General features: G+C 37.7%; 1 protein-coding gene across 2 annotated transcripts in view; it reads right to left on the bottom strand.

Moving 5' to 3' along the window:
- ttll7 (tubulin tyrosine ligase-like family, member 7) overlaps positions 1–16,926 on the bottom strand; it is a 154,574-nt gene that overhangs the window by 134,651 nt on the left and 2,997 nt on the right. For both annotated transcript variants that reach the window (XM_030132505.1, XM_030132506.1), the window contains exons 2-4: positions 6,551–6,951; positions 5,304–5,435; positions 2,306–2,427 (exon numbers count right to left, since the gene is read on the bottom strand). In XM_030132505.1, the coding sequence (XP_029988365.1) occupies positions 2,306–2,427; positions 5,304–5,435; positions 6,551–6,575 (279 nt within the window). In that variant the 5' untranslated portion in view covers positions 6,576–6,951. The remainder of the gene's footprint in view (positions 1–2,305; positions 2,428–5,303; positions 5,436–6,550; positions 6,952–16,926) is intronic.

Raw genomic sequence — 16,926 nt, 5'->3', positions numbered from 1 at the left:
ATTTTAAATTGCAGACTACGATCAGGCATATATATAAAAATGAGACTTTTTCAAGATCACACAGAAAGTCTGTACAGGACCTTTAAGGTAAAATAATTTAGATTAAATTCTCCATGCATTTGATTGCTGAAGTAGTGTTTCTCTCATCATTCAAATTCTTTTCTTCTGCAGTGCTACATGTCAAAGGACCTTTTCTATAAAGAAATACTTTCTTACAGGTACTGACACACACTGCTACAGGCAGGTTATTATTAGCATGTTGGTATTATTTAGCTTACTGGTGAAAAATCAGTCAAGGACAAGCCATGTTTTTTGGAGGTGCTCCATAAGACTCAACTCCAGAGGGTACGGGTGCATATCTACAGGGAGTAGACCTAAGGCTGAGCAGCAATGGAAGTCTTTGCCTGAAAGTAACTGAGCATCTTCAATGGACTGTATTATCCATGTTCATTGATGGATATAATATAAAGTATGTATATTAGGGAGTGTCAAAGTGATATTGTTATCCTAATATTTTTAAGTCATCACAATTATATTTATTCTCATATTTTTCATTTGTCTTTAAAGAGGACCTGAAACACTGAAAAGTATGAATGTGGTTTATTTCTTGGAATGTTCAAGCTGTCAAACCACATTAACCCATAAAGACCCAGTGCTACTTTTGCTGCAGTTCCCAAACAATTTTTTTTCTCTCTGTTTAATCTTTCTTAAGTGATTTACAACCATTATTCTAATATTATCCTCTGAATTTTGCATTTTCTCCAATGAAAATCAGGTATTTTCATGTAGTTGATTAACTGATCATGTAGATGTTCCTAAAAGCTTAGAGTAAAGTTGAGGATTATCATATCAAAAAACAGACAACACTGAAGAAAAAGTGACTTTTGTAGCAAAGATATCCATAACTGAATATAAAAACAAGTGTGTCCATCCACTGTCATTGATCCAACTCCATGGGTTTTACTGGTGAAACAATGCTGTAGAACATCCAAATGGGTCATATCTGATGGCCATGAAAAGATGACAAACTGCATTTTACACCAATTATTTACATGTATTAATAGGATTCATGGATCAGAAATTCTCAAACATTTTAGACCAGTTGGTGATTTTGGTTAGTGGTGGATGTTTTGGTCTTTATGGGTTAAAAAGGGGGTTGATAATCTCACAAACCAAAGGTTAAACACACAGTATTATAACTAAATCATTCCAAAGTATTCATTGTTCTTTAGGTTTGGTTTTCTGTGTGTAGGCTGCGTTTATTTAACATCACATATACAGCTTAATAACTAGATGTCATGTGATCAAACAGAATCCAATCCTGTTAGAAAATCTGAACCGGATCTGCTCAGACCTGACATATTTAATGTTTAAAGTCTCATTGTAATATTATGAGCATGTTATAATGACATGTAATGGCAGTTATGACCAACAGGTATCTGAATCATGTCTTTATTCCAGTAACTCTTATTGGTGTACAGCTGAAAGCAGAGACAACCAACCGACAACATCATCCTGCTTATTTCAAGATGGTGACAGTGAAAAATGGTGAAATACCATCTAGTTTTATAATAAATCCAAGTAAATAACAAGTTTAGTTGCAGTGCCATATATTACATAAGGTCCAAAGAAAATAAACCACAGTAAAAGTATTTTTTGTTCCAAGTCCTAAACATTTGTTTAAAGCCACAGCAAATTTTTACTCCAATTGCAGTCATTTTATTTATTAAACCTTGAGCAAAATAAAATCACAAAACCGGGGACTAAAGGTGTGTTTTTGTCTTTTACAACCTTTTCATCTTATGACCTTTACATAGTTTTAGTCTAATGTAATTTTCACCTTATCAAATATTTTATTGATACTTTAGAGCCACAAGTACACGTCTGGTTTCTCCAACTTTAACTCAGGACTAAACATGAGCCAATTTCTTAATAAACCGATATGAGTTTATTATGACCACATTTCTGTTCATGCTGTGACCTAGCTCTATGTCTGTTCAACACTTTTTCCCACTGAAAGGTTTTCAGGGGACTTTTTCCTTTCAAATCCAAATCCAGGCTTGAAGACAGAGCATGTAGTGTAAAGCCTGTTCAGCCCCTCAGACATTTCTGTGATTTGTGATGAGCTATACGACTAAAACTGGTGCGACATGAATGGATCGGAAAGGTTAACATCCCAATTTTTCCATCTAGCACAGCAATCAGATATGCCGTCTTTCCACTCTTAAGTTCTCTTCTACAACCTAAAGGCCAACATGACCCCAAACAAAGGTGTGCTGACTTGACACCAAAGCGGTGCATTTACCTGATAGTTCCTGAGCTCAGCAATTTTCTCGTGCTGCACAGCCGAGTCATTCCATATGAGGTTGGCAGTCTCGTCATCATCCCGGGTCTTGATAAAGTCCATCTCGCTGATGACTATACGAACTGAGGGACAAAAACACTCCTGTGAATTTCTATTCCATTAACAGAATGAGCAAAATTTAAATAATCGGCATCATAGCGAATTCACAGAAGAGAGCCAAAAAGGCATAGTAACATTCACGATGAGAAAACAACCTACTGTTGAACAGTGGATGGAAAATCAGCAAAGATCAGATCAATGTATTAATCAAAACTCTCTACTAAGATGATACATCTAAGATTTTGTTCACATATTCATTTGTATATTCATAAATTTTCCTAATTGTTTAACCCTCGAGAGGGTCACGGGGGCGCTTTATCTCACCCCAGCCACCAACAGGCAAAGGTGGAGTACAGCCAAGATGTGTCGCCAGGTCATCACAGAGCTGACATCTACATACAAACGACCATTCACTCTTACATCCACACCTATGACCCCTTTAGACTGACTCGTTAACTCAGTGGTTCCCAACCTTTGGCTTGTGATCCCATTTTAATATCACAAATTTCTGGCGACCCCAGACATTCAAAACTGAGATGTTTTTTTTTTTTTTTTGCTAAAATTAATTTATTTTTGATCATGTAATAGTTTGCTATACTATGTTGCAAATAAATGTTAGTTTTAGTCGACATTTAGGCTATATATTGTAAATTATTATTATGGATGGAGGCAGAAAAGCCAGGTGTAGATTACTGCACAAAGTGAGAATTTGATTTTCTTTGGTCAGGATATGTACAGTCAGTCCAGCTTGGATTTACAAGGCTGACAATTAATACTAAACAAACAATAACTCAAACTATGAATTATGGAAGAGCTGCAGCATCTGAAACCGACCACAATGAACATTTGACAGATAAACAGAACCACAGTGCTGCAGTTTCAGACTCAAAGTTTGTCATGTCTTCTATGTTTTGTGATTGTTTCTCTCAACTCACCATATATTTTTCTTATTAGATTTTTTTTTTTTTTTATCAATTACTAGAAATTTCAGGCAACCCCATTTGAATTCCAGGTAACCCCATGTGGGGTCTCGACCCCAAAGTTGAAAAACACTGCGTTAACCTATTGAGTGCATCCCTTTGGACTGTGGGAGCCATGGAGGAAACATGCACACAGAACGGTGCTGGGATTGAACCCACTTCCAGCTAACCACTGCCTAACTATGCTGCTCTAGGTTATATTTTAGTCAAATTAAATTCTCTCTATGCGTACCTTAAGATGGGAGAGGAGATTATATATCAAAAAGCTCAAAGAAATATTTACCATTCATGGAACAGCTGCAGAGCACCCAATCGTAATGTCTCTCTTCAAAAAGATAAATTAATTGTCTGTAATGCTTTCAAATCCCACTGGAAACCCCATACTATGAGAGATAGGTGGCGAACCCATTTGGACATTAATCCACCATCTATTCATTATTCAGTAAGTAATGAAAAATTCATATGGCCTAACAAAATGAGGTATTAATTAATACCTTGAAAGCCTTCACAAACCTGGAGAAGGCTCACCTAATGTTGCATGACGGCACTTGGATTGGAAAAACATGCTTCCTATGTGACTCCACCCATCTGTTAATGTCAGCGGAGGCTAACAGTGTTTTGCTAACTGGAACAGGGTGGATTTCCATCACAGCAGGCCTTTGCTTATGGTTAACCAGAGGGGTCTTTGCAGTACAAAGCTATAATCAATCCCTTCCTACACCTTGAACTGAACAGGCATCCTTAGGTCCTGATTGTACAGTCCCTTCTCAGTAGGTATAAAGCAAACTTCCAACATCATGTTCCCTGATCTTTAACCTTTATGTTAATACAATCAGTCTTGAGACAAAAAAAGACAGGTGCAAAAAAGATAACAGTGAAAATGAACCGTCCATCTGGCCCTTAGTGTTAATTTTCCCTCAAAATAGCCTCGTGCTGCTTTCGAAATGGCCACTGTGAGGGTCTCTCACCATAGTTAGTCCACCTAACTACAGGCTCCCGGCCCCCCCTTCCCAACTTCTACACCACTGCTGCTGACTCCTTAAGTTTCATAGGTTGTAGTTCACCCTTGAGAGCTCTGCCACCACACAATATAGCGAACATGTGAGGAGTGCTTACTAGGCTCTTTTAACACTTTGAAAAAAACTAAAAACCTCACTGCCAAGTTAAATTACCTCAATAGAGATTTATATATGGACGTTATGCCAAGCTGTCTCTGTGTGAACTGTTTCACTGGATGGCAACTCTATTAGGTTTAATTTAAGACGCTAAATAACAGCGACCTCCTTCAAACAATTCGCCACAGTAAATTAGATTTTATTGTGGGGACAACATTGTTATTGGATTTGCAATGTTATGAGGAACTGACTGGACTATACTGAGCAGTGCTTCCAAAATGAATATACAATTCACTGTTCCAGAGTATTAATCTTACCTGCAGGACCACCCGAACAGTCCGTCTGTTCAACATAATGATGGGACATAAAATTTACTTACCAAACAAGACCAGTGGTGCTTTACTGTCTGTTTATGAATGTTACTGGTGCCTATGGAAGTCGTTTGCGGATCGCTCAAGGAATCCTAACACGACAGCTGGAGCTATAACCATTTTCACTGCTACTTAGCTGTTTGAGACTACTCCCTTGTTTCCAGTCAAAACGTCAATACTAGGATAACATGCTCAATGAAATGGTTTCATCAGTCATCACCAAAAGCCCCTTTTCATCCTACACTGGCTTTTTAGTTAAAACGATCTCTCTGATCAAAAGATATTTTATCTTTGTCCATATTCGTATTTCATTTTGCAATCTTGCTCTTAATTTTAAATCTTGTACTATAATACATGCACACTGTTATAGGTTGTTGTTAATTTTTAATTGAAACATTATTTTTATATGTATATTGGTGATAAGTAGCCATACCAATCTCATATTTGGTGCCAGTGACGTTGGCAGTGATGGTGCCTTTCTTCTTCTTGGTGTGCACCTTCCTTTTCCCTGTGCTCTGGTAGGAGCCTACAGATGGCCCGTTCACGGGGGACGCTCCTTGATCCTCTGGTGGAAACAGACAGCACACAACAAGACAAGATATAGTCACAGCTTGTGCTCCACACCAGGAGGGGAGGGGGCGGGATGCTTGGGTCTCATATATTTCTTTTATTTCTGCAGGGGATTTAGTGGAGCTTGTTTATGAGGTTGGAGTGTAAATGAATTAGACATCTAGGTTGGTATGGATGTATGCGTCATGATTCTTTCATCATTTTGTGTATGTATGTGTGCGCGTGTTGTGTTGTTTTGTGTTGTGTGCTTGATGAACAAGCAGGAAAATACTGTATGTTAGAGCTGGATGTATGAGGATGATATAATAATAATAATAATAATAATAATAATAATAATAATAATAATAATTATTATTATTATTATTATTATTATTATTATTATTATTATTATTATTATTGTTATTGTAGTAGTAATGATAACAGATTAGATTTATATTGTGTTTTTCTGTTTATGCATACTCAAAACACGTACATTGGATCCATTATTCATTATTATACCATTATTCACAATGAGATAAACATTTGAATCCATTTTTTTTTTTTTTTTTACATTTTGGCAGATTCACAGTGCTTTTTTCCATGACTGGGCCTTTGTATACGCTTATGGTTTTCTACTATCTACAATCTAATTTCATTTTGTTATGTGATGCAGGCTCTGATTACAGACTGCAGGATTTTGGTGAAAAAGTCCACTTTTTTGGTTATCGAGAAAAATGCAGAGATCACTCATTTGAAAATGTCAAATCAAACACACAAAGAAAGAAAATACTTTTTAAAAAACGTTGCATATTCTACACAGTACCGCTATCTGCTCAATGTCTCTAAATCCAAAATGTCACCAGAGAACAGCGCTGAATTCTTTTCCATTCCTACAATTATGTCACCATAAATCCTCATGAATCTGAACCTTTAAATTGGAGCATTCTGCAATTATGACTGAGATTTGATTAATTGTGAAGTTCTCCTTTGGTTGATATAGGATTTCCTTTCATCATTACTGTGTACACCAGTTCATGTGTTTCATTGATCACTTCTACATGTGTACATCATGCATGTAAAGACCTATTCATGCCCTCCTTAGCAACATTTATCCTGAGAGTTGGATCTCACCTCCATCATTGGGAGGGGAGGGCATCTCAGGGGCTCGAGGGGTGAAAGTGCAAGCCAAGCTTTCTGCCAGGCTTTGCAGGGCGGGCCTCGCAGGGTACTCACGGTACCCTCCAAGGGCTCTCTCACAGTTCGTCTTCTCTGTGTCGAGTTGTATGGATGATGTAGTTGAGAATGGCCCAGTGGATCATCTGAGCATCTCCCTGGCGCCTTTGAGCGGCATCAAGAGCAGCAGCGGAGTCTGAGTGGGCCGAGGAGTTTGAAGGGGGTAGCAGAGGTTGGGGAAAAGAGGGAGGTGAGGGGTGGGGGTAGGGGCTCTCAAGGGTCCGCAGAGCCCCAGCTTATTTAAAGACCTAAAAGGAGAAAGAAAAGGAGGGGGTGGACAGTAAGGAGGATAGGAGGGCCTGTGGAAGAAGAAGAAAAAAAAGATTTTTACAGCTCCAGAGTAGCAGTAGTCATGCATTGACTGCTTGGAGGGTGGACAGGAGAGCATGGTGTGGATTAGTGTGTGTTTTTTCTCTGGACTGGAGTGCATTGGATATGCTTTTGATGTAAAGCAGCAGCAGGAGCAGCTCATAGACGTATCATAGGCTGCATCAGTCAGTCTGACATCGACTGCAACAGCTCAGTGAAAACTCTGTGCAGCCCTGACACTGTAGCACCGCTAATGGAATAATCTAAAGCTGTGTGATGTCCACCGGACTAATTGTTATTCTACAGAACCATTTTGAAATATTGATGTGGTCACCAAGCAAAGTTTTTGCAGCATCTCATTCTGTATGACATGGTGCCAGCTGGGTTTCATAGTATGGCTGGGAGGTCACTTCACTTAAAACAGATGGCATTTTTACAGTGGTTTGTAAAAACTATGCTTTAGGCTATGAACAGCAAGGGGAATTAACCCAACTCACCAGCCAAATTCTGTTACTGTTTGGCTGTGTTCTGTAAGTGTGTCTTCAAACCACTTTTGGAGTTAATCAACCATTGTGAAGATGGCTTGTCATACTGATGTTTTGGCCAGCTTGTGCAACACAGGGGCTCAGTAGTTACCAGCAGTACCTCAAAGGGAATGACTTGAATGATTTGTGTGAGATGTATGCATTTTACAGTCTTGTCACTTTAGGCAGTGATCCACACTGAAATCATTTAGACATTTAAAACTGCTTTTAGGAATGAATATCCACGACTAGGTGAAGTGATAGACTGGTAACCAATATTTTTGGTGTACAAAATAATGCACAGCTGTCTTAGAAAACGTTTGTTTTCCTTTTGAAAGTATGTTCTGTGACCATGGTTCTTCAATTCTACATGTCTACATGTTCAGGTCTCCCTCGAAAAAGAGATTTTATCTCAAGGGACTTCCTAGTTAAATAAAGGTTAAATAAAAATGCATGTACTTTTTCACTCTATACATCTTTAACAGACTAAACATTTATACTATGATAATAATGGCGAACAACCAAACTCATTAAATTACTTTAATGTACAAGAAAACAAATCCTTACAATATTCAATCTTCTCTTACACAAACAAAAGTTTTACCAAGTTGCTGGTGCATGATTACCATTTTAAAATTAAGTCAATGCATCTGGTTCAGAGGTAAACTGTCCAAAATACAGTAAGATTTGATAAGACAACTTAGAAAACAATTCACAAAACATCTGGTTATTTCCAAGTAGGAGTGGGACAAAATATCAATACAGTGAACTATCATGATATTTAATCTTACGATGGATTAGCAATGCTCTCTCGCCACATATGTTTTGTTTTTTTTTATTATTAAAATATAGCCACTATAAACTTTTTAATCGTTCCTCCTAGTGAGTCGAGTCACTGTTTTACATGTCATTCAGGGGGCGCCCCTCACGCGAGTGGAAGAAAATTGGGCCAAAGTCACAGAAGAAGAAAAAACAAACAACGGTGTTAATATGGCAGACTGGAGCGGTGAAGTTAAACTGAAAGATACACCGGCATCATTTAAAACCAAAGTGTGGACTCACTTTGAATTTCATAGTGTGGATGGGACAAAGCTGGGTAAGGACTCTGCAGTATGTGCGAACTGTCACACACAAATACAACACATGGGTGGCACCATAAACATGCCCACTTGAGAGACATGAGATGTCATGTTTTCTGAATGAGTTTGAAATGAGACTGACCTCATGAAATGACGTTGTATGTCACACCAGTTCTTACAGCATTTGGTGTACTATGCATATGCATTCTCAACCTTTTGTGTAAAATTCAATGCTGTTTGATGGCGTGTCAATGTACCCCAAGAGCTCCAGTTCACATAACCATAACCCTATCCCTATCCCTCAATGCATGGTATTTGACACATCAATTCAGGTTTGACAGGAGCTAATAATGGCGTGAAAATACACGCGGAAAGCTTATAATGTGTACAGATAACACAGCAATTAAAAGCGGAGTGTATATTTTCGGAAGCCATGATATCATGTTGTTTAAAATAGTGTCACTGTTTGTCAGACACCTAAAAAAAAATCCTGTTAACAGTTATGTTGCACTAAGACAGTGTCATTGGTTTTGCACTATTGCTGTTTGCACTCTGGTTAATGTATGCTGCAAAATATAAACTATGAAAAATTTTTTGTGTTTTTTTGTTTTTGTTTCACCCTTATAAACACACCTAAATATCATAGGTTATTAAGAGTAACATATCAATAAGCGCAGAATATCTATATCGAGATATTATCGTTATCGCCATGTATCACGTATCACATTGTATCATGAGGTACCCTGAGATTCCCAGCCCTATTTTCAAGATGTATGATAATGTTTTATGACATATAAAGCAATAAAGTTTCTTTGTATTCATTTTACAGTAAAAGGACTCGGAAGTGTCTTCTAATGTGCTGGCAGTATTTTGAAGTAGAGCTGGTAGTACAGAAACAAACATTCCTTCTAAGTAAAATCCAATTTGTCATTAATTCATAAAATTTCACATTCTGATCTAATGCCGTACCTTGAAAACTGGAGGCAACATGCACTTCTGACTTAATTTTTCTTTATTAGTGAGACAAAATTGATAGTTTGAGGTCAACCAGTAGTGGACCAATGTAATAGGCTAACAACTGAATAATAGTTTGAAGATACCTGATTAGTTGGTTGATAACATTACCACCCATACCCAAAACATTTTGACAGTGCAGATAAATGTCTGAAATTCTTTTTGAAATGGTTCATTTTTTTTTCATTTAGATACTGAACTGTTCAACTAACTGTTGCATTGAATATCCAAGTCAAATAAATAAGTAATTACCTAATACCTAAAGGAATAAATGTGAATCCCTGACAATGAAAGTAATAAATGTGTGAACATCAAGCTAACCATGTAAACCTAGCTGGGAAAGATATATGGCCCATATGAGCCTAAATCTTCTACAAACATAGTGAAAATACTGGAATCCAGACAGAACCAGCTATCTGAATACTTACTGGAATCCAACCCAATGTAATGTCTAAAGTTTTATATTATCTGAATAAAAACAACCACCATAAAAAAGTAAACTCAACAGCATTGAGGATATCCATGCACTGTAACTCATAGGAAACATGAACCAGTCTGATTTCATCTACGGAACCCTGAGCAGTGTTGTCCATTTGGCATTTCATAAAAAGAGCAACAATACCCTCTAGTGGTGAAAACATAAAGCCTACTTTCACATTAACTTATTTCCTGATACCACTCTAGGAGCAGAGGCACACAATGGAAGAACTGCACACAAGGTGACTAGAAAAGCAGCCTTATCGATTCAATCAGCATCCTCTAGACAAATTAGAATAGGGAAACAATCCAATCCCATTACTCAGTCAGTCAGTAGTCCTCCCCGTCAGCCTCTTGGTTTCCCTGTGGTAAGCATAAGACATTGATCCTGGGGAGGACAGGGTCTGGAGCGTGTTCAACACCGAGTGAAACAACAAAGAGTTGGAGTGATAAAGTGGGGCAAGCTGTGCTGTTGACAACTCTGAACCCCACGCACCCACTGACCCACCTCCCACTCCCAGTGGCATACTGGTGGTGGTATGTACAGGACACAGAGGTGTACACTATCCCTACAGGAGCACCGAACCTTGGCAAGATGGAAACCCTCAGGAAAAATGGGAGGTTCTGTCAGATTCGTATGGTAACCCTAAAATTCTACAGAAACACCCATGCATATTACAACATGAGCAATCATAAGGGCACACACAATTCCCACAATAGCAGTGTCACAGGAATATGACTGAGATGGACATTTTTGCATAGTAATTCAGGAATATTAACCTTTAGATTTAAGGAACAATTATTTCTTTGCCCTTTACTGCTGCTAACTGTGAAATTTACCCATGGTGGGATAAATAAAGTCTTATCTTATCTTATCTTATCTTATCTTATCTTATCTTATCTTATCTTATCTTATATATTGGATCAATGCTGCATTTCCTCATATTTATTGTTACTTATAGGTGATAAATGCTTTTCCGAATATTAATAATGGACCACCTAGAAGAGGTGGTCTCGGTCCGCTTCCAAACGGACTCTGGACCGGTTCACTTCTGGTGTGAATATAACTGACCTCGAACCGAACCAAACCAAGGAATCTTGCGCCGTTTTGTGCTTGACGAGCCACCGTAGCCGCTGGAAGTAGCCGAGGTTTACGGGTGGTCAGAGCTAATAGCAGCAGCTATGAGCTGTGGACAGACGTGGAGCAATGAGGAGACTGAATGTGCCATTGACATTTGGTCAGATGCCCATATTATGAAACTGGCTCCGACTGAGATTTTCTTGAGTGTTAACATTATTTTTATAAATTTGTTTCTGTAAAAATACAATTTATATTCCGAAAATGATAACTGTATGTAGAAGGACCACGTCTATTTTCATCAACACCGGCCGTCTCTGATTCACTCCGCCCCTGACTTTTCTGTCCAATGCCAGCGCAGTTCGTCACATGCGTGCTTCTGTTCACGTGTTTTGGTCCACTAGCAAAAAGTGCAATGTGAATGCGATCTGACCCAAATGAAAAAAATAAAGTCCACATTTGATCCGAATCAAATAAGCGGACCAAAGGACTTTTCAGGTGTGAATACACCCTAAGACACCTCACGATTCAATTTGATTATGATTCAGGGTGCTACGATTCGATTAATCAACAATTAGCATGATAATAACGATTATTACGATTTTTGATGCAGCTTTTTTCCCCATTCAGAAATTTTTTCTCCCTCACTGACTACTTCATACTTTTAAACGACGTATATTTGTCAGTATCTATAAATTCAAGTAATCAAACAAATTTGCCTCCATTATCTTTCATGTGTGTCAAACCACTGAATGATCCAACATATTTTCCACCAGAGAACCAACAGGAAAAAAGTAGCAGTGGCAAATACAGTAAAAGCTGCTCTTATTCACAAATAAAGATTTCCAGTTACCTGCAAAACATTTGCTGTATCAAAAGCAATACTTTTCAAAAAATATATACCTATTAACAGTACAAAAAAACTTTGGTGGAATGAAGTCCACATTTTTTTAGGAAAACAAATACAAAGTGTCTTCAGAAATAAATAACACTTATTTCAATCAAAAGTGGTTTTCACAGATTTCTGTACAAGTTTAATAAAAAATAAATAAATTGCTTATTTAGTTTTTTGTGTCCCCTTAAAAACTCCCCAGGAGCCCACTCAAACTCTCAGACCCTCCCCACACAAATGCTTCTGTAGAAAACTGTAGAAAATAGCTAATTCAATCTGAACCAACACAAGTGCTAGCTTATTCAGTCATAATAAATTATATCCAAACTAAATCCTCATTAAGCAGCAGAAATCGCACAACAAACTAAAGTTTTCACCATCCACAATCAAAGCATCACATGTCGCAGTTATCCTGCATGTTTACCTCAGTGATTCCACTACTTTGGTTTTGGTCTCATTGTACAGTTCGGGAACTGCTTTCTGGGAAAAAAAAAACTTTCGATTCGGAAGTTTGTATCTGTGCTCCAGAGCACGACAGCCCTGCTTCCAAACACTAGCTTTAAACCTGCTGGGTGAATCTGACACTCTATAACTGTAGCCAGACAGTTAGAGTTTGTTTTACTGTGTTCCCCTTGGTCTGTTCTTTAAGGCGTCTGGGCAGCATGCAGCACTTTTATGTTCCTGCCGCGCGCTGCATTTGTGTTCCTGTCATTTAGTAATTATGAAAAATAATCATTTTGAACATTTATAAATCGTTATGTGTCGCATCGCGATGAATCTAATAATCAATGTAGTGGCACACCCCTAGTATCTATATTGAGACAGTTTCTCTGTCGGGTGAGGACCTGAAACAGTGGGTCTGTTCTCTTTCTCTCTTTCTTTCTCTCTCTCTCTCTCTCCCTCTCTGTGAATCGGGGGCCAGCTATCCTCAAATCTACAGAGCACCGTCCGTGCAGGTGCCTTCAGCCATGTTTTAAGAGGCCAAACACTGCAGACTGAGCATGCATGCCTGGAGTGTCGCCGATTCTCCAGGAAATGAGCAGTATTACCATGATTTTCAAAGTGCAGTAATCAAACACAGTCATCATGACAATTAGAATTTAAATGGTAATACAAACAGTTGGAAATTTTACCACAGTTTATTATTATACCGGTAATTGTTACATCCCTAGCCACTTCATAAATTATTTTGTCGTAAGGTGGCCGTACAGCACCCCAATGTGCAACTCACGGGACTCTCAACTAGATGGTAGGAAGATCTTACACTTTTTCAGAATATTTAGATCAGTATATTAACAGTGGCCGTGTACTAACTCCCATGTCGTAATCATTGCATTCAAGATGCCAATAATGCCCACAAGACTGAAACTTCTACAGCTGCAAGACGGAGAAAAGGAAGAACAAGCGGTTGTAGGTCACTGTTTTGGTCCGGCAGAAGAAGAGGGACATTCTAAAATGCTTAACGTAAAAAACGCTTAATGTAAAAAAAAAAAAAAAAAAATTAGTGTAGTTTAATGCTCCAGAACAGTGATCAATCATCCCCAAAGTTTGTGCGGACATCTCTGATCATGTCCACTTTTACCTCTCCAAAAATCTAAACAAAAACCCCAGAACTATGGATGTTGTCTGCGTTGAGCTTTTTCCTCTCCATAGGCACAAAAAAAGAAAACAAAATTTACACAGTTTAATCTTCAAATATTGTTTGTTTTTTTTTTTCATTCATTCATTTTCTGAACCGCTTTATCCTGGAGAGGGTCATGGGGGTGCTGGAGCCTATCCCAGCATTAGAGATGTCCATGCATAATTTGGTGATGACTGATCACTCTTTTCGGACATTAAGCTACATTAAGCTTTTTTATGTTAAGCATTTTAGAATGTCAATTCCCTAGTGGAAGCGCGCAGGGGTGTAAGAAAATATCGGTTCTGCAATATATCGTGATATTTCATTTCACAATACTGTATCGATATTAAAAAGAATTGTATCGATATATTTAGGTATTTATTCAAATGCAGATATTGTGGCAGTTCATTTTTGTTTTTTGTTTTTGTTTTTCTTTTATTTACTATCATTTATCACCTTTTTATTAAATAATGTTTGTTCCTTTGTTGGGATTGCACAAAAATAATGCTATGATGTTAGTTATGAGCAAATAGAATATGAACATATGAACAGGATCTTAAACTGTAATGTCTGTAAAACATAATTTAAGTTTTGATACAGGAAAATTTTGGGATATAGCATTAGATTACATTAGCTCTGATCAAATAAAAATGTGTTTAGTATTTGGGCATATTTTTGGCGTAATTCAATTCTTGAAGGAAATAATCACTTTTTTTTAAAAAAGGAACAAACAAAAAATTGCCTTTGTAACAGTATCATGATATATCGTGATATATCGTGTCGTGATCCTAGTATGGTGATTTGTATCGCATCGCCAGATTCTTGCCAAGACACACCCCTAGAAACGTGGCATAAGACCTGACTCATTACTACCCTCTTATCATTTTTCCATATGTAACAGAATAAAGTAATATGGTAAATGTGATATAAATATGACCAATCATGTGTTTTATGGGTTTGGGATCATGCACTGTCCATGGTGCTGAATTACACCCTACTGAAGAGCAGGGTATTCAAATCCGGTCCTCAAGGGCCGGTATCCTGCATGTTTTAGATATTTCCCCCTTTCAGCACACCTGGTTCAATTAATGATCAGCTCATCATAAAGCTCTGCAGAAGCCTGATAACAATGTCAAAACAAAGACACACACGAATAGTAGAGGGAACTGAACATTAAAAACACTAACCGTCTGTCACTGAGTGCCTAAAACTGTCCGTCATGCACATTCTCTCCATCACCCTGATCCTCGTCTCCCTGTTTCTTCATGTTTATTTTTCTGTTAATAAAACACTTTCCCTTCAGCACTGTGCAGTCATTCTCTCCATCTTGAAAATTTGCATAGAACCCCCTCTAAGAACGCCACGAATGTCGCACAAATGACATACTATAGCCTATAGGAATACCTTACGTCCACTGTAAGAAAGCCGTGTGAATCTCTGTCTGTACATCCATGCATGTGAACGCTGTAAGGGACCCCAATAACAACGTAATTTGTTGTTGTGATCTACTTGCAATCTACCTGCGGCCACCACAGGAACATGGGGTTCTGGAATGGCCTCCTGATCCACGAACGTCGTGTGTTGTTCTTAGGTTGTTCCTAAGGCATTCATTAGGGGAATTTCGTAGTGCGTTCGTAGAAAATCTTCCGCAAATCATCCACCTGGTTACGAACTTAGGAACAGTCTATGAACTCTCTATTCTTATAAGGTCACCTTGAGAAGGTCGTACAAAATGGTCCATAAATCGAACGGTGGTTGTAGCCGTTTCGATACAGCATTTATGATTGAGCCTTGAAATTCACATGAAAGAAGCAAGACTTTAGTCACCTCTACAACATCAAATAAACTGTTACCAGTGACTATGAGAGATGAGAGTAGAGACTCAATGTTTACACGGAGCCTTATTTCCTACTGATAACTGGAGTAACAGCCCTATTAGGATCAAACTTCCTGATGTAACCACAAGTCTGATCAGAATGAATTTTCAATCAGAATGAGAGCAGTAGTGTAAAGGTTTGATCATCTGTACAACAGGAAAATCAGCCTAGTGAACACTTGATCTGTTCACTTTTGTCTTTCTGGTCATACTTGACCCATGTGGCAGTAACAATGGGTCACATGACATGTTTCTAGGAGGAACAGAAACATGGTGGTAGCAAAATGAAACTGGATTGCTGAATGATTTGACTGACAATAAATGTGTTAAAAAATGCTGTAGGTCCGTCTTAATAAAAAGCTGGAAAACAGCTTTGTTCCCTTCTCATTTGATTATATTTCCAGCAGAACAGGCACAAGACAAAAAAGTTACTCTGATTAAATGCTTTCAGCATGTAAACACACAAATTATAAGTTCAGTGTCCACTGTGTTATTTAATGAAACTGAAACTCCAGTTAATGTTTAATAGTTAAGCAAATAATTGTGATCAACAATATTATTAGTCTATTCTGCTAACTTTGTGCCACCACTGTAGTATGAGTCTAATAATAGTTTAATTATAGTTTACATATTAATAGGAGTCATTTAACATAGAATGTTGATACATGTAATACATTATATTATATATTATATTTCTATGTGATTTTTGATAATATAGCTAAACATGACAGATATGACTTGACTTAAATATACCAAAGGTACAAAATCAAAATACACTGGTTTATTTATTTAACCTTTATTTAACCAGGTAAGTTAGTTGAGAACTAATTCTCATTTACAATAACGACCTGGCGCAGCACTAGTTCTCTGTTGAACTCACATGAGTAGAATGACATGCAAAAAGATGATGTCATTAAAACAGTGGCAGTCAAATGATGATAAATGATGTGGTAATGATGTTAAGGCATTTTATTGTCATTAAAGTGCTTTATACAAGTAACTGAAGAAAACTATCTTGAGTGTGTAAAATAATCACAATTACAAAGTGGTGATTATGTCATACTTATTATGATTTAACAGGTTTAAAGTCAGCTCAGTAAATACTGACTCATGTTAAGGTCCTGTGTAATTAAAAAAAATGGGACACTACATTAATACACAATGTTGTGCAAAGAAAGCCAGTTGAAAAGGGAACCATACAGAAATATAGTGATGAAGCAGGACTATTTTCTGTTCTCTAAGAATTACTTTTCAGTATATGTTACACACACTAGGAAACATCATCACAATTAATCCATCAGTGAGGTATTAGCAGCAACATCTTAACTAAATCCCCTCCTTTAAGTAGATACGCTGTTAATCTTCTCCTTCAATGATCCTTTACATCCAGCAGGGGGAGCCACA

This window comes from Sphaeramia orbicularis, chromosome 4, assembly GCF_902148855.1.
Source record: "Sphaeramia orbicularis chromosome 4, fSphaOr1.1, whole genome shotgun sequence".
NCBI lineage: Eukaryota > Metazoa > Chordata > Actinopteri > Kurtiformes > Apogonidae > Sphaeramia > Sphaeramia orbicularis.
The sequence above is the reverse complement of the archived record's forward strand: the minus strand, read 5'-3'. Positions and strand labels throughout refer to the sequence as shown.